The 24,611-nt window shown below is 45.4% G+C and overlaps 1 protein-coding gene across 3 annotated transcripts in view; it reads left to right on the top strand.

Moving 5' to 3' along the window:
* The window catches only part of SCFD1 (sec1 family domain containing 1), a 97,070-nt gene that overhangs the window by 5,130 nt on the left and 67,329 nt on the right, over window positions 1–24,611 (top strand). For 2 of the 3 annotated variants that reach the window (XR_012803745.1, XM_075613194.1), the window contains exons 3-13: window positions 2,871–2,959; window positions 3,132–3,222; window positions 4,087–4,209; window positions 4,698–4,785; window positions 5,252–5,341; window positions 8,111–8,166; window positions 8,732–8,817; window positions 10,440–10,539; window positions 15,285–15,424; window positions 18,072–18,162; window positions 18,486–18,559. Coding sequence is in view for 2 of the 3 variants with exons in the window: in XM_075613194.1 (XP_075469309.1) it covers window positions 2,871–2,959; window positions 3,132–3,222; window positions 4,087–4,209; window positions 4,698–4,785; window positions 5,252–5,341; window positions 8,111–8,166; window positions 8,732–8,817; window positions 10,440–10,539; window positions 15,285–15,424; window positions 18,072–18,162; window positions 18,486–18,559 (1,028 nt within the window). In the remaining variant the exon portion in view is untranslated. Of the gene's footprint in view, window positions 1–2,502; window positions 2,658–2,870; window positions 2,960–3,131; window positions 3,223–4,086; window positions 4,210–4,697; window positions 4,786–5,251; window positions 5,342–8,110; window positions 8,167–8,731; window positions 8,818–10,439; window positions 10,540–15,284; window positions 15,425–18,071; window positions 18,163–18,485; window positions 18,560–24,611 lie in introns of all 3 variants that reach the window. The other variant, XM_075613195.1, reaches the window with a different exon arrangement.

Here is a 24,611-nt window from a genome sequence, read left to right as displayed (position 1 = left end):
TTCTTGAGGCGCTTCCACGCCTAATTTTTTAACTGATTAAACCCCTTTGGAAATAAATACAGACATTTATAGAATAAAAATGTCAGATACAATGGAGCATAAGTGTAAAGCATTGAGTCAAGAAACGCTGTAAGCTGTACCAAAATCACACGTCGGTGACGAGCAACAATTATACAAATCTCTTTTATATAAAATTAATTTGTTCTCCCCTCTGTGAGGTATAGCTCATCAGGGACATCATAATGCACGTAGCCTGGTGGCAGATATGGAGAGTCAGATAGCTACAAAGTTAGCAGATGGAGAAAGAAAGAGGAAGTCAGTTGACATGAGAGGGGAAATTAAAAATGCTTGAAGAGAGAGGGGGGGAAATTGGGGACATCATAAGTTGGGGGGGGGGGGGAGGTGGTAGGGAGAGAGGCAGGGAGACCTGTGCAAAGCCGGACTTTATGACTCCAGCATACTGCAACCCGTGTAAACCGAGACACTTTAATTAGTCTCTTCTCTCTCCTATCATATAAAAAAATATTACTTGTGAGCACATTCACAGGTCTGCAACCCTGCTTTTCACCATTATCACCAAGCATACAGTGCTTCCGCTGCAGCAAGGGATTCTGGGAGATGACGTGCAAATGAGCACACAGTGCCACCTTTTGTCTCAAGTCAATTATTACATGGAACCCGTAAGCCAATGATTGCTGTTTTAAACATAGCCTGGGATGAGATGCAAAGCCAGTACACCCACTCACAGGCAGACTGTTGGCAATTTGAGACTTTGGGTAGGTCTTCACCACACATTATTTAGGTTATGGTGGGTGATACGGTGACTAAAAACCCTCTAGGGGGTTTTAGTCACTATTTAGGTTATGGTGGGTGAAAAGGTGTCTGTCTGTCTCTTAGGTGTGTTTTCAAACAAAAGGCTAACAATGTCCCCAGTACAATATCACGATACAGATATATAGCTTACCAGGTTAGGTGAGAGGAAACCGAGAAGTCAGCAAGGAGAGGAGGTAACAGAGGGATGAAAAAGAGGAGTGTATGGAGAGCAGTGTGCACATTGGGCAGGAGGGAGTGGAGGAGAGACAGCAAGGGGAGTAGCAGGAGGAAACGAAGAGAGAGAAGACAGATGATGATGAGGAGGAGGAGGGAGTGTAGTGTACACAGAGAGGAGCAGACAGTAATTCAGGGAAGGCGAGAGTGCAAGGAGGAGCAGAGCATGATGGACAAGAGACAGCAAGGCATTACAGGGAGGGGTGAAAATAAAGAGTAATGTTTAATAACCTTTCAGATCTCTTAGATCGTTGTATGTTACGGCAGGTATAGCTAGTGTGTGTATATGTCTATATCTATCTTCAATAAAAAAAATCTTGCGCAACGAGCTAGGTACATATGATGCAACTTTAGAGCAAAATTGATGCAGTGTGTCAAAAGAAGTTTTTCCGTGTGTTGTTACACAGGCCCTATTGTATGCTACTAAGTATTCCTCAAATGCAAGAAATCAATGGTCCAACCACAAATCTATTGAATGGAAGGAAAGGGAGTATGGTGTAAACTACATCTGTTTGCGAACCAAAGGGGGAGGTGAAAGAAAACCCGACACGGACTCATCCAGAGGCCAAAGACTGGAGAGCAAAGGGTAGTCCAAAGACAATGCTGCATCTCGTTAATAGTCAAGCAAATAAGGGAACCTCATCTCTGTGATCTAAACAGAGGCACAATGACATCATTAACCAAAGAGTGATCTGAAATAAAGATTCATGTAGACAGAGGGATGTTCTACTTTGAAGGGTGGGCTGAGAGTAGGATTGCCTCTCACCTGGCTGTCTGCTTTTATATATCCATATGAAATCAAACCACAGGGCCACTATGATATCATATGCCACGCTTACCTCATGAATGTCAGTGTCAGTACTGAAGGGAACAGTTTGTACACTTGGTACGTAGGACAGACCCTATATGGGACCTTTTTGTCTTTCAGAAATCTGGTGTATTTTTTGCCTGAATTTTGCGACCTTGGAAACTTCCATACACAGCCCCCATAATGTTAGAGAGAGCTTTTTATTTGTTATTGTTTTTTTTATTTTTTTACTTAATCTGGTGTAATCCCAGTTTTACATCACCATCAAAATAGTTTCTATATATAGGGTCATATGTACTGATTAAACAATGCTAAGACATAGGACACTTGTATGGGCTATAAGTTGTGTCATGGCACCCTAATGGACCATATTTACTAAGCTGGGCTATGCCATAAAACACATTCTGGCCCCGGAAGACCACTTACAGCCTATGAACCGTTCGTAGTCTTCTAGCACTGGAAGGTGCGTCTTGGAATAGCACTGTTATAAAGTCATTTCTTTAACCCCATTGACTATGACACATATTCTTATTAACACTGTTTTTGTTATTTATCAGGTAATAACATATTCTACAGTGCAGTACACATGAGATGAAAGATAATGACTCTCTATACGATAAAAAAAATGTTGTCTGTCTCTTCGCAAGATATAGCTCATCTGTGACATAATGCACATAGCCTGGTGTCAAATAGCTATAAAGTTTAGACAGAAAGCAGACAACGAAAGAGACTAACTCAGTTGACCTGTGAGGAGACAACAAGAATGCTGGAGGAGAGAGAGGAAGAAAGAATTGATGACCAGGTATTATATGAAAGCGGTGTGTGGGGGAAGAGAGAGGAGGTGGGGAAAGAAAGTTAAACCCAACATTATTTTTCCACTCTTCTGCTAGTATTACATACAACACGTCAGCTGTGAGTCCTGATCGTATATGGGTTGTTGGGTCCATTACTCTTATTCCGAGGTTTTCCATTCAGGACTCTGATCATTTGTGATGAGCTCTATGTTCTTTTTCAGGTGCTGATTTATGATCGCTTTGGCCAGGACATCATCTCTCCGCTGCTGTCTGTGAAGGAGCTACGAGACATGGGGGTCACATTACACCTGTGAGTTTAAACCCCAACCCCCAGACTGTGACAGTCTAGGGGGTCCCACACATGAGCTCGTTCTGTTCTTGTCACCAGCTGGTGATGTCATCCTTACCTCGTTACAAAGGATTGGGGTATCCTGTAACATGGGATGTCCCCTATTACATTTTTTTTTCCCTCTCCCCATCAGGCTTTTGCACTCAGACCGCGATGCTATCCCTGATGTTCCAGCTGTGTATTTTGTGATGCCCACAGAAGAAAATGTGGACAGGATTTGCCAGGTAACACTGTGCGCAGGCTGTTGGAGGCTCCCCTGAGCAGAACCAACCTGACTGTCCAGCTAGTCTGTGTCCTGGGAAATATATTGTGGTGTGCAGTGACTGCTACTGTGACCCTGTGCTTTGCTCTGTCATGGAGTGTAACACTGAAGCCTGTAGACAGTTTGTGTTATATAGTAGGGGTGTGCAAACTGTGGGGCGAATCCCCCTTCTGACTCCCCACCCCCCACTCCCCTCACCAGCAGTTACAGGTGTCCCACGCTCTCCACCAAGGCATTTAAATGAAATGCCAGGGGACCGCACAAGCCTTCTGTAACTTCTCCTATCTTGTCTTCGGCGACGCGTTGCCATTGTAACGTGGCGGTAAATGACGCCGTGGGGTCACGCGCGTGACATGACCCCGCAGCGTCATTTGACACCGGAGCAGAGCAGGCAGGGGGAAAAGTTAGAAGATTTGACATTTTCTGGGGGTGGCATGCGGCACTTACAGAGGTTCCGCACCCTTCCCCAATGAATGTAAATGAAATGCAGGGTGAGCGCACGAGGCCTCTGTATGCCTCGCTTACCCTGTCTTCGGTGACTTCTGACGACGTGTCACCATGGTAACGTGACATCACATGACATTGTGACGTCAGATGGCGCCAGACGAAAGGTAAGAGGGGCGCGCGAGTAGTGGGGGAGAGCAGGCAGGGGGGCGCAGACTAAAAAGTTTGCACACCCCTGCTCTACAATGTAATACTCGTTGCCTTTGAACAGTGCGTCGGCTGTGATATGCTTGGATGCTGTATGGAGTGCTCACCGGTATCACTTACCATTGATGGAGTGATTTGATACCTGCATCTTGCTCTCTGCCTTTCCTGCTCACAGGACCTGAGGAACCAGCTCTACGAATCATATTATTTAAACTTCATCTCCGCCATTTCCCGCAGCAAACTGGAGGATATCGCAAACGCAGCGCTGACAGCCAACACCGTGTCTCATGTCTCAAAGGTGAGAGATGCTCCCGAGACCAGATAGAGGGTTGGAGATCTCAGGCTAAGGGAAAGTGCCTGGCACTTAGGACTGTTCAGGGAATGGGCACAGCAGTGCAATGCCTGTCATCTCTGCGGCAGTAAGATTTGTGGCACAATGGCAGGGGTGCTGAGTCTGGCATATTTAGCAATGGCTATTCCCTGGGTGGGTGCAGGAATACAGAGCAGGCACCACTAGGGTTATCTTCTATCCCATGTTATACAATGTTACAGGTAGCTGTGTGTGAGTCTCTGGTGTTCAGTCTCTTTTGCTGCCACAGTAACAGCTCTGCTTACAGATATATATGTACCCTAATGCACAGTATACCTGAGTTTAACCCCTTACTAAATCTCTGCCCGCACTGTGACTATTGGTGAATTGAACTCCGTGATGATAATACGCGCTTATAACTGGTCAGTGACCTGTGCAGGTTGAATACAAACCTCCTCCTTCGCTCTTCCCTCCAGGTCTTTGACCAGTACCTCAATTTCATCACACTAGAGGATGATATGTTCGTGTTGTGCAACCAGAACAAGGAGCTGGTGTCTTACCGCGGTATGTGAAGGCGCCCAGCCCTCTCTCGGGGGCATTCCTAAAGGTGTTACCAATGCCAGACCGATCTCCATTATTTACCCACCCTGTTGTGCAAAGAGATCCTCATGCTCCTGTTAAAATCGTTAGCTACCATTGTAGGAAACCTGACAGGTTAGAAATGGGACCCCTCAGATTCCTGGAGACATGAATTACTTTCTCCCAATACTTTTTTTTCATGCCTCTTACAGCTCTCTCTGTATTGTATGTGTATCCTCCAGTATTTTACATTGCGTCACTTAAAGCCGCACAGGGGAGGAAAAGGCTCTGCCACTGGCACTTCATATGACCTTAAGCACTCTGTCACTATTCTGCCCCCACCTGTTCAGATTGCCAGCTCTTTTGATGAGGATCCTGCAGTACAATTGTGCTCTTCCATTCTCCCACCAGTAGTGGGTAATAATATAGGCCTTTGTGTATTGTCCCCAAGCTTTGAACAGACCTGATATCACAGACACGGAGATGGAGGCTGTGATGGATACAATTGTGGACAGTCTCTTCTGCTTCTTCGTGACACTGGGTAGGTCTGCTCTTGTCACCTTGTGTTGGAGAATAATAGTGTCTCTACCAGTTTAAAAACCTGCAGTTACCCTTCCAGGAATAAAAAGAAAAAAAGCAGCACTAGACACTAATCTAACATAAATGAGTTAATTACAAATATACAGTGATAACAAACTTAATAGTGCTAACGGAGGAAGGTAATGAGTCCAATACAGATATACTTAGATTTAGCAGCCAGAGTCCAGGAGAGTGTTCCACGTCCCTCCAAATGTGAGCAAAGAAGAAAAGATGTCCTCCAGCGCATTGTCTCAAGTATATTCGTTTTAGTCCAAAATAAGAGAAGATGGAAATGTATCAATACAGGTTAATTAACCCTTAAAGTTCATACATTTGAATTCATGCACTTACAATTTTGCATAGCTTGTGTTGTAATTCTTTTCCTATCCGGAGTGCCAGAGGTTAATCTAGACAGGCTAGGTCTCCAATACATATAGAGTTGCAATGGAAATAGAAGAGAGAAAAGATCATGGCACAATACATTTATTGCAAAAGACGAGATTAAGAACAATATTGCACTTACAGCCAGTAGCATCAAAACCAGCGTTTTTGGATCGCTTCTCAGCGTGTGGTAGTAACTCTTTGCTTTGATGGTAATATTGCTCACATATTGTAGAGTCCACGGTCCTCTTCCGCTGTGTGTCCGCTGCGCCCGTCACCTCCGATTTCCTTGAGGGGGGACACTGAACCTCTCCTACTCCCCTCTACTTTGTGCACGGTCAGGGGTGCCCTGAGGAAATGTACAGCAGCAGTGTCTCATTCACACTTGTATTTGCATACAAGTAATTACAGGGCCAGCAGCCAGGAGATTCAGCAAAGGGGAATCCTCCCCACACATAAGTCCACCATGTCTCCCTACCACGTGTGGTGAGGATTCCCCTTTGCTGAATCTCCTGGCTGCTGGCCCTGTAATTACTTGTATGCAAATACAAGTGTGAATGAGACACTGCTGCTGTAACATTTCCTCAGGGCACCCCTGACCGTGCACAAAGTAGAGGGGAGTAGGAGAGGTTCAGTGTCCCCCCTCAAGGAAATCGGAGGTGACGGGCGCAGCGGACACACAGCGGAAGAGGCCCGTGGACTCTACAATATGTGAGCAATATTACCATCAAAGCAAAGAGTTACTAGCACACGCTGGGAAGCGATCCAAAAACGCTGGTTTTGATGCTACTGGCTGTAAGTGCAATATTGTTCTTAATCTCGTCTTTTGCAATAAATGTATTGTGCCATGATAATTTCTCTCTTCTATTTCCATTGCAACTCTATATGTATTGGAGACCTAGCCTGTCTAGATTAACCTCTGACACTCCGGATAGGAAAAGAATTACAACACAAGCTATGCAAAATTGTAAGTGCATGAATTCAAATGTATGAACTTTAAGGGTTAATTAACCTGTATTGATACATTTCTATCTAAGAAATTTAATACAGATAAATGTAAGGTTATGCATTTGGGATGCAAGAATAAAAAGGCGACTTACAAATTAAATTGAGATATATTGGGGGAATCCTTGATGGAGAAGGATTTAGGAGTGCTTGTAGACAGCGGGCTAAGCAATAGTGCCCAATGTCATGCAGTAGCTGCAAAGGCAAACAAGATCTTATCTTGCATCAAACGGGCAATGGATGGAAGGGAAGTAAACATAATTATGCCCCTTTACAAAGCATTAGTAGACCACACCTTGAATATGGAGTACAATTTTGGGCACCAATCCTAAGAAAATACATTATGGAACTAGAGAGAGTGCAGAGAAGAGCCACCAAATTAATAAAAGGGATGGACAATCCAAGCTAGCTAAATTAGATTTATTTACATTAGAAAAGAGGCGTCTAAGAGGGGATATGATAACTATATACAAATATATTCGGGGACAATACAAGGAGCTTTCAAAAGAACTATTCATCCCACGGGCAGTACAAAGGACTCGGGGCCATCCCTTAAGGTTGGAGGAAAGGAAATTTCACCAGCAACAAAGGAAAGCGTTCTTTACAGTAAGGGCAGTTTCAGTGTGGAATTCATTACCCATGGAGACTGTGATGGCAGATACAATAGATTTGGTCAAGAAAAAAGGTTGGACATCTTTTTAGAAAGGAAAGGTATACAGGGATATACCAAATATGTATACATGGGAAGGATGTTGATCCAGGGATTAATCCGATTGACAATTCTTGGAGTCAGGAAGGAATTTATTTTTCCCCTTATGAGATATCATTGGATGATATGACACTGGGGTTTTTTGTTTGCCTTCCTCTGGATCAATAAGGAAGTATAGATATAGGATGAAGTATCTGTTGTCTAAATTTAGCACAGGTTGAATTTGATGGACCTATGTATTTTTTCAACCTCATCTACTATGTAACTATCTTTTCTTATTTTATTTTGGACTAAAACGAATATACTTGAGACAACGCGCCGGAGAACATCTTTTCTTCTTCAACCTTCCAGGAATGAAGGGGTTAAATTGCCAGTTTCTCCTCTTCCGTTTTCTAGATCTTATTTTACTTTTGTCAGGTTTAATGCAGAATTTCGGTAATGTTCTGTGTAGCATTCTCTTCACTGGAAGTGATCAGTGGGACATTAGCATTATTGCTTTGAGACTTTTGATTTAGCCTTCCTGCAGTGGGTAACACGCCTCCTGATGATTTGGGGATGCAGTGTGAGAGGGTCAGCTGTCCTGTCAGCTGAGGGCAGAGCGGCCATGTGCTCACCACTGCTTCTGTTTGTCCATAGGAGCAGTGCCCATCATACGGTGCTCCAGAGGAAACGCTGCTGAGATGGTGGCGGTGGTGAGCATGTTTCTGTCCCCTACAGAGATGTTGGTTTTCTTAGCATGATACCTCTAGGACTGGGCTGCTCAGGAATGCATGTAGAGAAGGGGTGGACAACTCCCATCTTCAAGGGCCACCAACAGGACAAGTTTTCAGGATATCCCTGCTTCAGCACAGGTGGTTTAATCAGTGGCTCAGTCAAAGACTGCACCACCTGTGCTAAAGCAGGAATATCCTGAAAACCTGATCTGTTGGTGGACCTTGAGGATTGGAGTTGCCCACCCCTGATATAGTGTCTGGTACCTCTATGGCTGAACATAATATGGATGGTGTAGGCCATGCAGAGCACTCTACCTTTTAGGTTTGGACATCTCCAGGGTAGAGCCTGCTACTTACCCCTCATACCTGACCCCATGCCCTGCTCGTTTATGTTCCAATTATGCAAATTGTCTCCAGCAATAGCCCTGATACCAATCTTTTCCTGCCATGTTCTTAGCAAACAAAGTTAAGTCGCCAAATTCCCCCTGGGTGGTCTCCGCCATCTCCCCTCTGTCTGATTCTGACACCTTCTCTCTTCCCCTAGAAATTGGACAAGAAGCTGCGTGAAAACTTACGAGACGCCAGGAACAGCCTTTTTACTGGAGACAATCTGGGAGCCGGACAGTTCAGGTACTTCTCACCGAACGAGAGAGTGGTCACTAACGCCCCACGCGCGCACCACTCCCCACGCGCGCACCACTCCCCACGCGCGCACCACTCCCCACGCGCGCACCACTCCCCACGCGCGCACCACTCCCCACGCGCGCACCACTCCCCACGCGCGCACCACTCCCCACGCGCGCACCACTCCCCACGCGCGCACCACTCCCCACGCGCGCACCACTCCCCACGCGCGCCCCACTCCCCACGCGCGCACCACTCCCTCTCCCTCTGCTGGAGAAGATTCCAGCACACTGACACAGGAAGTACAGTCAGACTGTCCGTCTCACAGCACAGGGGCATGTACATCAAGTTTTACCGTGCTGCAGCACTGTGACAGAGGCAGGGACATGTACATCAAGTCTTACCGTGCTGCAGCACTGTGACACAGGCAGGGACATGTACATCAAGTCTTACCGTGCTGCAGCACAGTGACACAGGCAGGGACATGTACATCAAGTCTTACCGTGCTGCAGCACAGTGACACAGGCAGGGGCATGTACATCAAGTCTTACCGTGCTGCAGCACAGTGACACAGGCAGGGACATGTACATCAAGTCTTACCGTGCTGCAGCACAGTGACACAGGCAGGGACATGTATATCAAGTCTTACCGTGCTGCAGCACAGTGACACAGGCAGGGACATGTACATCAAGTCTTACCGTGCTGCAGCACAGTGACACAGGCAGGGACATGTACATCAAGTCTTACCGTGCTGCAGCACAGTGACACAGGCAGGGACATGTATATCAAGTCTTACCGTGCTGCAGCACAGTGACACAGGCAGGGACATGTACATCAAGTCTTACCGTGCTGCAGCACAGTGACACAGGCAGGGACATGTACATCAAGTCTTACCGTGCTGCAGCACAGTGACACAGGCAGGGACATGTACATCAAGTCTTACCGTGCTGCAGCACAGTGACACAGGCAGGGACATGTATATCAAGTCTTACCGTGCTGCAGCACAGTGACACAGGCAGGGGCATGTACATCAAGTCTTACCGTGCTGCAGCACAGTGACACAGGCAGGGGCATGTACATCAAGTCTTACCGTGCTGCAGCACAGTGACACAGGCAGGGGCATGTACATCAAGTCTTACCGTGCTGCAGCACAGTGACACAGGCAGGGGCATGTACATCAAGTCTTACCGTGCTGCAGCACAGTGACACAGGCAGGGACATGTACATCAAGTCTTACCGTGCTGCAGCACAGTGACACAGGCAGGGACATGTACATCAAGTCTTACCGTGCTGCAGCACAGTGACACAGGCAGGGACATGTACATCAAGTCTTACCGTGCTGCAGCACAGTGACAAGTGACAGAGCTTATTGGGGATAAATGCTATAAAGCTTCTCCCACCTCTGCATGGTTTAGTGATGGACATAAAGGACTTATGCCCCACTGATTTTTTACCTGCCACTGGCCTGTGACACAGACAAGGAACTTCTCTAAATGTTAGATTTCTTGTGTCTTCGAGGTAACTCTCTCCTGGGGATACTCTGCATCCATTCATTTATCAAGGAAGCAATTTGGATATTAATGACCCGGTGTGTGTCTAAACGGTGTCTATTGTTTTTCTTCTTACAGCTTCCAGAGACCTTTACTAGTTCTAGTGGACAGAAACATTGACCTGGCGACCCCTCTTCACCACACATGGACATACCAGGCTCTGGTGCACGATGTTCTGGTGAGGATCACCCTTTTGTGTCCCTGAATCAGAGACTCGGGTCACAATGCAGCTCCCAGCAGGAGATCTGGCTACTTGGGAGAGCACAACAAGGGTACACTGGGGTACTCCGAAGGGAGCGGTTCCCTTTGTGGTGCACAACAGTATATATGTATAGTGTCCAAGTTAAAATACTTTATTCCAAATAGTTTCTAAAATAATGGGCCTCTAAATGCAATGGATAAAGCGTGAGGAAAAATAATTAATATAGCTTGAACCAAATCATTGTGTAATGGGATGAGGTAGACATGGGGTGCGCAAATTGTTAAGTTCACGCCCCACCCTGTCTCCGCTTGCCTACGTCCCCCCCCCCCCCTCCTTACCTGCTCTCCACGTGTCATATGACGTCACAACATCATGTGACGTGTTGCCATTTTACCCGAATGACGCCAGGTTGTCATGGCGACGCGCCAGGGTAGAGCCGGCTGAGAGCAGGTAAGTGAAGTTGCAGAGGCCTCGCGTCTCCCCCGGCATTTAATTGACATGCCTGGGGCAAAAGCGCGGGGGCTCTGCAACCGTGCACTTCCCTTAGAAAATCACACGCCCCCCAGTTTGCGCACCGCTGAGGTAGACTATATGTTTAGAACTGGGTGTGTTAACTAATATACCCGTCTAAACGTGAGCAAAATAGTACAACTCTGAGTATGCACAGAACTACTAGATCATGTGATCCGGTATATAGTGGCAGGATCAGTAGTATCTTTAACACTCTGACTATCAAAAATAAGAGCGAGTCATGAATATACTCTGATACAATGAGTCTCTAAATTGGTAGCCTGACTGCTATTAGTAACTATATAGATACATGTCACAGGGTCAGATTATACTGTACCTCCGTTTGTTGGTGTGGAACAGACACTTTCATACGTGATAATACATTTATTTTAGTAAATGATGGAATTATAGTGACTAATCTTCTCAGGAAAGTGATCCCGCAACCTCAACACAGATAAGTGTTAACCCTTCTTATTCGGGATGGTAGAGGATAACAAGCGGGACATACTGTCCCTTGTGTATGTTGGTAAGCTCGATACTATTGACTATGCATTAATCTGATATGCTAGTGTATAGTCATGCAGCTGCTGCCCATTGATGAAAATGGGCACACTTCGTGTCTTAATAGCGTCAGTAGCCTCTATTAGTGATGTTGATGTATATCACAGAAAAAATTAAATAAATCAATGTGTATATATTTCCCTGTCTTAATGATGTTGAGCAGTGGTATCTCAAAGATAGGGTCAGTGGTAAAGTACATCTTTACACACCTATCAGCTGGGGTGAGTGTTAACCCTTCTTGTTCCAAAGCATAGAGAGTAGCAAGCAGGACACACGGTCCCTTGTATGTGTTGATGAGCTCGACACTATTCGCTATACTTTGGTCTGATATATTGTTGTACAGTCACTCGGCTGTTGCCAATTGATGAAGTTGGGCACATTTAGTATCATCATAGTGTCGTTAGCTTCTATTAATGATGTTTATACATATCACGGAATTTATAGATATATATGTCTCCCTTATTCAATGGTGATAAACAGAGGTAGCAAATGTACTAGTGTATAGAGATGTACTAGTTGTAAATAACCTGAGTGATGAGAGCCTATCAGGACAAAACCAAGGTATCCAGTTATGTAGTTCACAGTTTAGCCTAGGTACCACGTTTTAAGGTACATCAAAGCTCAAGTATTATACCATTGTGCGGATCTCGTAATACCTTTAGTGTGCATACTTTTAAAATAAAATGGAGCGCAGGTGCCCTTGTGTACCGCCAAAATAATGCCTAGTAGCCGTTGTGGAAGCAAGTTACTCCTGTTGGCGGTTTGTACAGCACGGAGCTCCTGGCTGCATGGGACCGAGGGAATTCAGAGTAATCTCTGATGTCCCCAGGGTGTACACTGTGCATGCGTTTAGAATGAAACACAGGTGCCCCTGTACATCGCCAGGTTGTTACCTGATGGCCGTTACAGAAGCATGGTAATTATGCTGGCGGTATGTGTAGAGCGGAGCTCCGAGCTGCACATGATCGAGAGATCAGAATAGCAGCTGATTTACCCTTGAGAGATCTCCATCTGTAAATGTGCGTACACCGGCTCCCTCTCCCTTCACCTCACATCCATTCTCTCTCCCGTCTGTGTATGACGGCCCCTATTACATGCAGACTCCTTCCCTCACGTGTCGGTCTCTCTTGTTCTTTTTATTCTCCGCCTCCCCCTCTCTTCTCTCTTCCATTCTTTGCTCAGGTGTTTGGTCCTTTGGATCATTGACCAGCTCCCCACACTGTAGGATTGTTTCAGGGGTCTTCTCTCTCTGCTTCCAGGAGTGGTTGGAGCTGGCACCCCCGTGTTCCAGCAGGGGTCTCTCACATTCTTTGGTGTCCTCGAGCTGGTAACATGCAGACACCCTCTCCCTAAAACACGTCGTAGGCTTAGCTTCAGACACTGTGAAGCGCTATGTACATTAATGGCGCTATATAAATAAAGACATACAATACACGCAACGTGTCTAATGGAAAAGTTCATTCATTACATTTAAATCTCTGCTGTGCGTTCAGCAAAGTGGGATACTGACTGAAACGTTCGGGAATATAGCCATTAACAGCTGGAGCCTTCGGAAATGTAGTGTGTAAAAAAGCAAAGAACGTGGAAACTAAAAATGGTTCAACTCTGCGCAGTCATTTTCTTGTCTGCTCCGAATATCTGCAGCTTAAACCCTGTGTGATGTTTTGCTGGCTGGGAGGTGTGATAATGTATACAGCACTCGCCCAGAAACTTCTCGCACAGTGGGAGACTGGGTACTGGGAGGGATGGGCCATTTGGCCTGACCTAGTACTGCCCACACTTATGCTCACGTACAGCGTCATATGTTTCAAGGAAACAAAACCCTATTGATTTCAGTGGGACTTTTCTCTTTGATACATACGGTGCAGTTAGTTTTGCCCCAGTACTGCTCCACTTTTGCTTTGATCCATATGCCCCAATGTCTGAGGCTGAGCGTGTGGTATCTGTAGCACTACATAGATGTATGGTGCTCACCATAACAGGAAACATTATATAGTCGCCGGTGCTCCTTGTTCAGGGAATCCCTGTCAATACGCCAGAATCAGCATACCAAATTGGAAGCAGGGCACTTCGGATTTCTGCAAAACGACTTTATTCAGCCAATATTCCGACGTTTCGGCAGATGCAACTGCCTTTTTCAAGGAAGAGGCCGCTGCCGAAATGTCGGAATATTGGCTGAATAGCTTTGCAGAAATCCGTATTGCCCTGCTTCCAATTTGGTATCTGTAGCACTTCCATTCCTCCCTCTGACTGAGGCTCCGAATGAAAGCCTCATATAGGCTGTATATCTCTGGGGTGGCATACTGTTGGGTTTCCTTCATTATAGTAAATTACAAAGCAAAATACTTGACGGAGTAATAATGTAACGTAGTGCTTGAGGTTCAAAAAAGACATTAAACGCATCAACCTCACCTTTTTATGCTTAACGGAAAACGCAGCGAGATTCTTAGTCAGAGGGTTATTTTCGTGAGTTCCAGCACTTTTTGTTATCTAGTGTATGAGAGATCAACAAGAAACTCTACTTGGGGATTATTATATGATAAGGATTGATGCTGGGCTATTAAGTGGGACAAAGGGAGAGAGGCTTTCTTCATGCACCTTCTTCCCTATAAACACCCTCTACTTGCAAGGGTGGCCAACTCCAGATTTTCAGGATATCCCTGCTGCAGCACTGGTGGCTCAGTCTTTCACTGAGCCACCTGTGCTGAAGCAGGGATATCATGAAAATCTGACCTGTTGGAGGCCCTTGAAGACTGGAGTTTGCCACTCCTGCTCTACTGCTTATTTATATTCTATTTCTATTCACCATGCTGTTTAGGGTGGAAATCCTTCCAACTACCGGTACTTGTGTTATAATGTAGCAGCTTGCTCTGTAATGTGTTGTTGGCTGCTTCGACTTTGAAGTGGTTAAAACGGTGTTCATATTACAAATACTGCTACCTAAAGAGGATTGGGACACATGATCTCCCTCTTGGAAGGTCTTTGCCTCCCGTAGTTGAGCGTGGCTGGCAGGGAGCTGGGGAGATGTAGAGTGATGTGGAGTGCAGACCCTTCAGATGAGAGACACCGTTCCTCCCCCCAGGTGTTTATGCTCAGCTGGTCTTCCCACTGTGATAATAATGTGACTATAACAGTGGTGTAAAAGAGACGGCGTGTTAAGGGGCAGAGAGCGGGGAGCTGTACAGACTTGCATATCCTCCACCCTGGGTACCTGCTTCTCAGAGTCCTGCTGTAGAGGTTCTTGGCTCGGTAGGCTCTGTATCTCTGTGCCTAGCCAACCTTCAAGGCAAAAGCAGTTTGATTCATTTAACATTCCTGAACCAGCATCCGGTCTCTCAGCCCAGTCCTAGAGGTACCAGGTTCTGCATACCTGTCCTGGGTCACTCAGACTAGCCAAGATGTGTATCCATGCACTCATTCTTTGTGCTCTCCAGTATTTATGGTGACACATTTTGTATCCCTTTTACTTGGACTTGTAGAAAGTTTGAGCCTTACAGGTAACAACTCTACATCTGTCCCTTAAAATACCCAGGCCTGTCCGTTCCAGACTCTATAGCCCTTAGCAGTTGACGTTTCTCACCAGAGACCACCCTCTCTGTAGAAAAGAGGCTCAGATTGTCCATGTAACAAGAAGCTCTTGGCTGTTGCAGGACTTCCACCTGAATCGAGTGAATTTGGAGGAAGCCCCCGCGACGGAGAGCAGCCCCTCCGGAGCCCGGCCTAAGAAGAAGAACAAGAAATCCTACGATTTGACGGTGGCAGATAAGTTCTGGCAGAAGCACAAGGGCAGGTCAGTGACTGACCCAGTCTCTGCTGGAGAGAGACATTGGGCAGAGGGTACAAGCTGTGTGCACTTCCATCGGACACCTCTTGGTTTAGGCAGAGGGTACACACTTGCTATGTGCACTTCTATTGGATGCCTCTTGGTTTAGGCAGAGGGTACACACTTGCTATGTGCACTTCCATTGGATGCCTCTTGGTTTAGGCAGAGGGTACACACTTGCTATGTGCACTTCCATTGGATGCCTCTTGGTTTAGGCAGAGGGTACACACTTGCTATGTGCACTTCCATTGGATGCCTCTTGGTTTAGGCAGAGGGTACACACGTGCTATGTGCACTTCCATTGGATGCCTCTTGGTTTAGGCAGAGGGTACACACTTGCTATGTGCACTTCCATTGGATGCCTCTTGGTTTAGGCAGAGGGTACACACTTGCTATGTGCACTTCCATTGGATGCCTCTTGGTTTAGGCAGAGGGTACACACTTGCTATGTGCACTTCCATTGGATGCCTCTTGGTTTAGGCAGAGGATTATAGTGTCTAGCAAGTAGGATAGTTTTTACATCTCATTCTGCCTCTACCCAGAGTCCTCCTTCCTGCCTCTCCTAGCTCCGATCTCCCCACAGCCTTTCTCCCTACTGTATCATGGTTTCTGATTCCTATTCCTCCTATTTATCAGTTAATATAATGCAATATTAGGTATTTTAATCCATCTGGTGCTTCAGGGGTTACTGGGCTACCATTTGGGTTTAAAGATACCATGTATTGGGTTGGATTTCAAAGGGAACTCAATTGAAGTTGGACTTGAAAAGAACAAAGGCCTATTGTTAAACTGATATCTCGATAAGGAAAAATGTTCTGTCAAAGATGGGTTCTCTGACGTAAACAAAAGATTTTTCAAAGCATTCTCTGAAGAGGTTTATGGATGGCATGGGGGCGTATTAAACCAAAGAGTGTCTTTATTACAAATGAGAACATCATGTGATGTCATCTCCTCTGCATAATAAGAGTTACACATCTGTAATTGTGTCACAGAACGCCATGTTCTGACATCACACACTGTAGGTTTAACAGGTACTGGGGGACAGATATTTATTTGTCGCTCAGGTTTAGGGGTAAGATGGTCATGTTTAGTCTTGTTGCGTCCGCCAGGAGCGTATGAATGTATTAATGTAGCTTACGTGTCTAAGTATTACAGAAGTGAAATTATAAGTGTGTCTACTGAGGCAAAGTTTTTTTAAATGCCGGTTGGTAAAGGTTTTTCTTTTTTTACTCTGTCGTAAAACTGTCAAACTCACAGCCGAATTATGATTGGGGTGGGCTTATGCTGTTTCCATGAGGAAAGAATGTATTTGTCTGGAAAAAGATGATGAAAATTAGATTTCGACAGAGGTGTGTTTGGACCAAACACGTGAGTCTCACTTCCATACCAGTGACCTTTTTGGAAAAAAACATATCACATATGGTAATGTATAGGGTTTTCCTTTATGATTTATCCCTTTACCAACCGGCGTTTAAAAACTTTGCCTCAGTAGATACACACTCATAATCTCACTTCTGTAATACTGTACTTACACACACGGGACTCACATCAATACATTCAGGCGGACGTGGCCAGACTAATCATGACTGTCTTACCCTTAAACCTGAGCGACAAATGAATATCTGTCCCCCAGTACCTGTTAAACCTACAGTGTGTGATATCAGAATATGGCGTTCTGTGACACGATTACAGATGTGTAACTCTTATTATGCAGAGGAGATGACATCACATGATATTCTCATTTTTAATAAGGACACTCTTTGGTTTAATACTTTATAAGCCACGCCCCCTGGCCATCCATAAATCTCTTCCAGGGAATGTTTGAAAAACCTTTGTTTATGTCAGAGAACCCATCTTTGACATAACATAGGTCCTTATCTCAAGATACTATCAGTTTAAAACTAGGCCTGGCTAAGTTGTTAACATGCCATAAACCCTCTCTTTGTACTTTCAAATCCAACTTCAATTGAGTTCCCTTTGAAATCCAACCCAATACATGGTATCTTTAAACCCAAATGGTAGCCCACTAACTCCTGACGCACCAGATGGATTAACATACTTAATATCTCATGATATTATCATGACACCCCTCCTACCCGTATCCACTCCCAACTCTACCTACATCACTTCTACCTCCATGCTCCTTTCCTTCCTCTGTACACACAGCCCTGCCTTCCTGCTTCTATTCCTTCCCCTTCTCTCGCCTGTCTCTTAATTCCCACCCCCCCTAACACCCACACTCCTGTCTCCTCTCTCTGCTATCACAGACTCCCTGTCCCAGGTTGTACGTAGGAGAATAGTGGTCAGACGAGGCTACAATCTCCCCCTTCATAGGCTGATGTCTGCAGTACCAACCAAACCGTACATTTATAGAACTGTGGGGTCCTCCGGAGCCCAGTCGCTCAATTTTCAGCTCTTGGGGACCCTGAGATATGTACAGTTTCCGTGGGCTGGTGCTTCCTTGGCCCTCGGCATTGGCACCTTCACCGTTGAGGGTCTCCAGAGCTGAAAATACCGCAGTACAGCCCTGATGGAACCCCCGGGTTCCAATATAGCGGTTTTGCTTCTCTCCCAATATTCATTGAGACCGTTCTGTTATGCTGACTCTCCTCAGCCCCTTCCCTGAAGTCGCAGAATCTGTGCAGGAGGAACTGGAATCTTACCGTACCCAGGAGGACGAAGTGAAACGGCTCAAAACCATCATGGTGAGGATCTCTCCCCTGCACCTCGGGGCCTGTATGAGAACAAGTACCAGCTTAGGGAGCCGGCCATGTGACCCTGCGGTCTCGGCCAACAAATACCCGGCGCATATAACGCTCTTCAGGCCTCTTAAAGTTAGGACGGCAATACATTTAGGTGTGCCATGTTCTGTAGGCCTAGGGTTGCAGTTTCTTGGGGTGGAGGAGTGGATCAATGTAGGGGTGCAATATTCTGCTCCCCACGGTCAGGGATAGAGCTTTACTTTTTGGGGCCCTTTCTCCGCCACCCAACCCCTCCCCCAACAGCTAATGATATGTGACTCTCACAGGGCTTAGAGGGAGAGGATGAAGGAGCTATCAGCATGCTGTCTGACAACACGGCCAAGCTAACGTCTGCAGTCAGGTGAGTGCTATTATTGCAGCATTAAGTGGGATTGGGTTTAGTTCCGCTACTTTAACACACCAGTAACCCCCAAATAATAGATTTAGAAAATATACAGTATGTTTGAGGACACGTTCATTTTTTCACGTAGACTTTAATCCCATACACCCAAAGACCGATAGGAGCTGAAAACGGCGTCTCTAATTCTCATTAAAAATGTAACAATGATTATGGCCCATGTATACTGAGCAGTGTCCTATCTATCCTATCTATCCTATCTATCCTATCTATCTATCACCTTCCTGTTCCAGAAGACACCTTAGTCTATTTACTTAAATGGCCTTAAATGTGTATTTTGGGATAGCAGAGGTCCCGTATACATGGGCATATCTACAAACACCCCCTAGCATCCACACACCCCTTTACCTTTTGTTTCGGCATAGCCCGTTATTCCCTGTAGATGTGTCACTATTTGCACTTGATTTATCCTTATTTGGTTTGCTGTGCTGTTCCCCCCCTCATTGTACAGCGCTGCAGAATATGTTGACGCTTTATAAATAAACTAATAATAATATACATCTGAAGCACTGAAGTAAGGAATCGCTGTATGAAGCATTAGAGGCGCTTGCTGAGAACTTGTCAACTAAGCTGTTTTGAGAGTTCTGCTTTAAACGAAACGTCTAGTTTCCCAACAATAAATCGGTGACCCGACCGCATGAAATGTCACTGTATGTGTCCGTGTAATGTGTAATGTACAGGCTCACTGTATGTGTCCGTGTAATGTGTAATGCACAGGCTCACTGTATGTGTCCGTGTAATGTGTAATGCACAGGCTCACAGTATGTGTCCGTGTAATGTGTAATGCACAGGCTCACAGTATGTGTCCGTGTAATGTGTAATGCACAGGCTCACTGTATGTGTCCGTGTAATGTGTAATGCACAGGCTCACTGTATGTGTCCGTGTAATGTGTAATGCACAGGCTCACTGTATGTGTCCGTGTAATGTGTAATGCACAGGCTCACTGTATGTGTCCGTGTAATGTGTAATGCACAGGCTCACTGTATGTGTCCGTGTAATGTGTAATGCACAGGCTCACTGTATGTCTCCGTGTAATGTGTAATGCACAGGCTCACTGTATGTGTCCATGTAATGTGTAATGCACAGGCTCACAGTATGTGTCCGTGTAATGTGTAATGCACAGGCTCACTGTATGTGTCCGTGTAATGTGTAATGCACAGGCTCACAGTATGTGTCCGTGTAATGTGTAATGCACAGGCTCACTGTATGTGTCCATGTAATGTGTAATGCACAGACTCACTGTATGTGTCCATGTAATGCACAGGCTCACTGTATGTGTCCGTGTAATGTGTAATGCACAGGCTCACAGTATGTGTCCATGTAATGTGTAATGCACAGGCTCACTGTATGTGTCCGTGTAATGTATAATGCACAGGCTCCCAGTATGTGTCCGTGTAATGTGTAATGCACAGGCTCACAGTATGTGCCCGTGTAATGTGTAATGCACAGGCTCACAGTATGTGTCCGTGTAATGTGTAATGCACAGGCTCACAGTATGTGTCCGTGTAATGTGTAATGCACAGGCTCACTGTATGTGACCATATAATGTGTAATGCACAGGCTCACTGTATGTGACCATGTAATGTGTAATGCACAGGCTCCCAGTATGTGTCCGTGTAATGTGTAATGCACAGGCTCACTGTATGTGTCCATGTAATGTGTAATGCACAGGCTCACTGTATGTGTCCATGTAATGTGTAATGCACAGGCTCACTGTATGTGTCCATATAATGTGTAATGCACAGGCTCACTGTATGTGTCCGTGTAATGCGTAATGCACAGGCTCACAGTATGTGTCCATGTAATGTGTAATGCACAGGCTCACTGTATGTGTCCATGTAATGTGTAATGCACAGGCTCACTGTATGTGTCCATGTAATGTGTAATGCACAGGCTCACAGTATGTGTCCATGTAATGTGTAATGCACAGGCTCACTGTATGTGTCCGTGTAATGTGTAATGCACAGGCTCACAGTATGTGTCCATGTAATGTGTAATGCACAGGCTCACTGTATGTGTCCGTGTAATGTGTAATGCACAGGCTCACTGTATGTGTCCGTGTAATGTGTAATGCACAGACTCACAATATGTGACCATGTAATGTGTAATGCACAGGCTCACTGTATGTGTCCGTGTAATGTGTAATGCACAGGCTCACTGTATGTGTCCGTGTAATGTGTAATGCACAGGCTCACTGTATGTGTCCGTGTAATGTGTAATGCACAGGCTCACAGTATGTGACCATGTAATGTGTAATGCACAGGCTCACTGTATGTGTCCATGTAATGTGTAATGCACAGGCTCACAGTATGTGTCCATGTAATGTGTAATGCACAGACTCACTGTATGTGTCCATGTAATGTGTAATGCACAGGCTCCCAGTATGTGTCCGTGTAATGTGTAATGCACAGGCTCACTGTATGTGTCCATGTAATGTGTAATGCACAGGCTCCCAGTATGTGTCCGTGTAATGTGTAATGCACAGGCTCACTGTATGTGACCATGTAATGTGTAATGCACAGGCTCACTGTATGTGTCCATGTAATGTGTAATGCACAGGCTCACAGTATGTGTCCATGTAATGTGTAATGCACAGGCTCACTGTATGTGTCCATGTAATGTGTAATGCACAGGCTCACAGTATGTGTCCATGTAATGTGTAATGCACAGGCTCACTGTATGTGTCTGTGTAATGTGTAATGCACAGGCTCACTGTATGTGTCCATGTAATGTGTAATGCACAGGCTCACAGTATGTGTCCATGTAATGTGTAATGCACAGACTCACTGTATGTGTCCATGTAATGTGTAATGCACAGGCTCCCAGTATGTGTCCGTGTAATGTGTAATGCACAGGCTCACTGTATGTGTCCATGTAATGTGTAATGCACAGGCTCCCAGTATGTGTCCGTGTAATGTGTAATGCACAGGCTCACTGTATGTGACCATGTAATGTGTAATGCACAGGCTCACTGTATGTGTCCATGTAATGTGTAATGCACAGGCTCACAGTATGTGTCCATGTAATGTGTAATGCACAGGCTCACTGTATGTGTCCATGTAATGTGTAATGCACAGGCTCACAGTATGTGTCCATGTAATGTGTAATGCACAGGCTCACTGTATGTGTCCATGTAATGTGTAATGCACAGGCTCACTGTATGTGTCCGTGTAATGTGTAATGCACAGGCTCACTGTATGTGTCCATGTAATGTGTAATGCACAGGCTCACAGTATGTGTCCATGTAATGTGTAATGCACAGGCTCACAGTATGTGTCCGTGTAATGTGTAATGCACAGGCTCACAGTATGTGTCCATGTAATGTGTAATGCACAGGCTCACTGTATGTGTCTGTGTAATGTGTAATGCACAGACTCACAATATGTGACCATGTAATGTGTAATGCACAGGCTCACTGTATGTGTCCGTGTAATGTGTAATGCACAGGCTCACTGTATGTGTCCGTGTAATGTGTAATGCACAGGCTCACAGTATGTGACCATGTAATGTGTAATGCACAGGCTCACTGTATGTGTCCATGTAATGTGTAATGCACAGGCTCACAGTATGTGTCCATGTAATGTGTAATGCACAGGCTCACTGTATGTGTCCATGTAATGTGTAATGCACAGGCTCACAGTATGTGTCCATGTAATGTGTAATGCACAGGCTCACTGTATGTGTCTGTGTAATGTGTAATGCACAGGCTCACTGTATGTGTCCATGTAATGTGTAATGCACAGGCTCACAGTATGTGTCCATGTAATGTGTAATGCACAGGCTCACTGTATGTGTCCATGTAATGTGTAATGCACAGGCTCACTGTATGTGTCCATGTAATGTGTAATGCACAGGCTCACAGTATGTGTCCATGTAATGTGTAATGCACAGGCTCACTGTATGTGTCCATGTAATGTGTAATGCACAGGCTCACAGTATGTGTCCATGTAATGTGTAATGCACAGGCTCACTGTATGTGTCCATGTAATGTGTAATGCACAGGCTCACAGTATGTGTCCATGTAATGTGTAATGCACAGGCTCACAGTATGTGTCCGTGTAATGTGTAATGCACAGGCTCACAGTATGTGTCCATGTAATGTGTAATGCACAGGCTCACTGTATGTGTCTGTGTAATGTGTAATGCACAGACTCACAATATGTGACCATGTAATGTGTAATGCACAGGCTCACTGTATGTGTCCGTGTAATGTGTAATGCACAGGCTCACTGTATGTGTCCGTGTAATGTGTAATGCACAGGCTCACAGTATGTGACCATGTAATGTGTAATGCACAGGCTCACTGTATGTGTCCATGTAATGTGTAATGCACAGGCTCACAGTATGTGTCCATGTAATGTGTAATGCACAGGCTCACTGTATGTGTCCATGTAATGTGTAATGCACAGGCTCCCAGTATGTGTCCGTGTAATGTGTAATGCACAGGCTCACAGTATGTGTCCGTGTAATGTGTAATGCACAGGCTCCCAGTATGTGTCCGTGTAATGTGTAATGCACAGGCTCACTGTATGTGTCCGTGTAATGTGTAATGCACAGGCTCACTGTATGTGTCCATGTAATGTGTAATGCACAGGCTCACTGTATGTGTCCGTGTAATGCACAGGCTCACTGTATGTGACCATGTAATGTGTAATGCACAGGCTCCCAGTATGTGTCCGTGTAATGTGTAATGCACAGGCTCACTGTATGTGTCCGTGTAATGTGTAATGCACAGGCTCACTGTATGTGTCCATGTAATGTGTAATGCACAGGCTCACTGTATGTGTCCGTGTAATGCACAGGCTCACAGTATGTGTCCATGTAATGTGTAATGCACAGGCTCCCAGTATGTGTCCGTGTAATGTGTAATGCACAGGCTCACTGTATGTGTCCGTGTAATGTGTAATGCACAGGCTCACTGTATGTGTCCGTGTAATGTGTAATGCACAGGCTCACTGTATGTGTCCATGTAATGTGTAATGCACAGGCTCACTGTATGTGTCCGTGTAATGCACAGGCTCACTGTATGTGTCCATGTAATGTGTAATGCACAGGCTCACTGTATGTGACCATGTAATGTGTAATGCACAGGCTCACTGTATGTGACCATGTAATGTGTAATGCACAGGCTCACTGTATGTGTCCGTGTAATGTGTAATGCACAGGCTCACTGTATGTGTCCGTGTAATGTGTAATGCACAGGCTCACTGTATGTGTCCGTGTAATGTGTAATGCACAGGCTCACTGTATGTGTCCGTGTAATGTGTAATGCACAGGCTCACTGTATGTGTCCGTGTAATGTGTAATGCACAGGCTCACTGTATGTGTCCATGTAATGTGTAATGCACAGGCTCACTGTATGTGTCCGTGTAATGCACAGGCTCACTGTATGTGTCCATGTAATGTGTAATGCACAGGCTCACTGTATGTGACCATGTAATGTGTAATGCACAGGCTCACTGTATGTGACCATGTAATGTGTAATGCACAGGCTCACTGTATGTGACCATGTAATGTGTAATGCACAGGCTCACTGTATGTGTCCGTGTAATGTGTAATGCACAGGCTCACTGTATGTGTCCGTGTAATGCACAGGCTCACTGTATGTGTCCATGTAATGTGTAATGCACAGGCTCACTGTATGTGTCCATGTAATGTGTAATGCACAGGCTCCCAGTATGTGTCCGTGTAATGTGTAATGCACAGGCTCACTGTATGTGTCCGTGTAATGTGTAATGCACAGGCTCACTGTATGTGTCCATGTAATGTGTAATGCACAGGCTCACTGTATGTGTCCGTGTAATGCACAGGCTCACAGTATGTGTCCATGTAATGTGTAATGCACAGGCTCCCAGTATGTGTCCGTGTAATGTGTAATGCACAGGCTCACTGTATGTGTCCGTGTAATGTGTAATGCACAGGCTCACTGTATGTGTCCGTGTAATGTGTAATGCACAGGCTCACTGTATGTGTCCATGTAATGTGTAATGCACA

This window comes from Ascaphus truei, chromosome 9 (genome assembly GCF_040206685.1).
Source record: "Ascaphus truei isolate aAscTru1 chromosome 9, aAscTru1.hap1, whole genome shotgun sequence".
NCBI lineage: Eukaryota > Metazoa > Chordata > Amphibia > Anura > Ascaphidae > Ascaphus > Ascaphus truei.
This window is presented reverse-complemented; position numbering and strand designations above follow the sequence as displayed.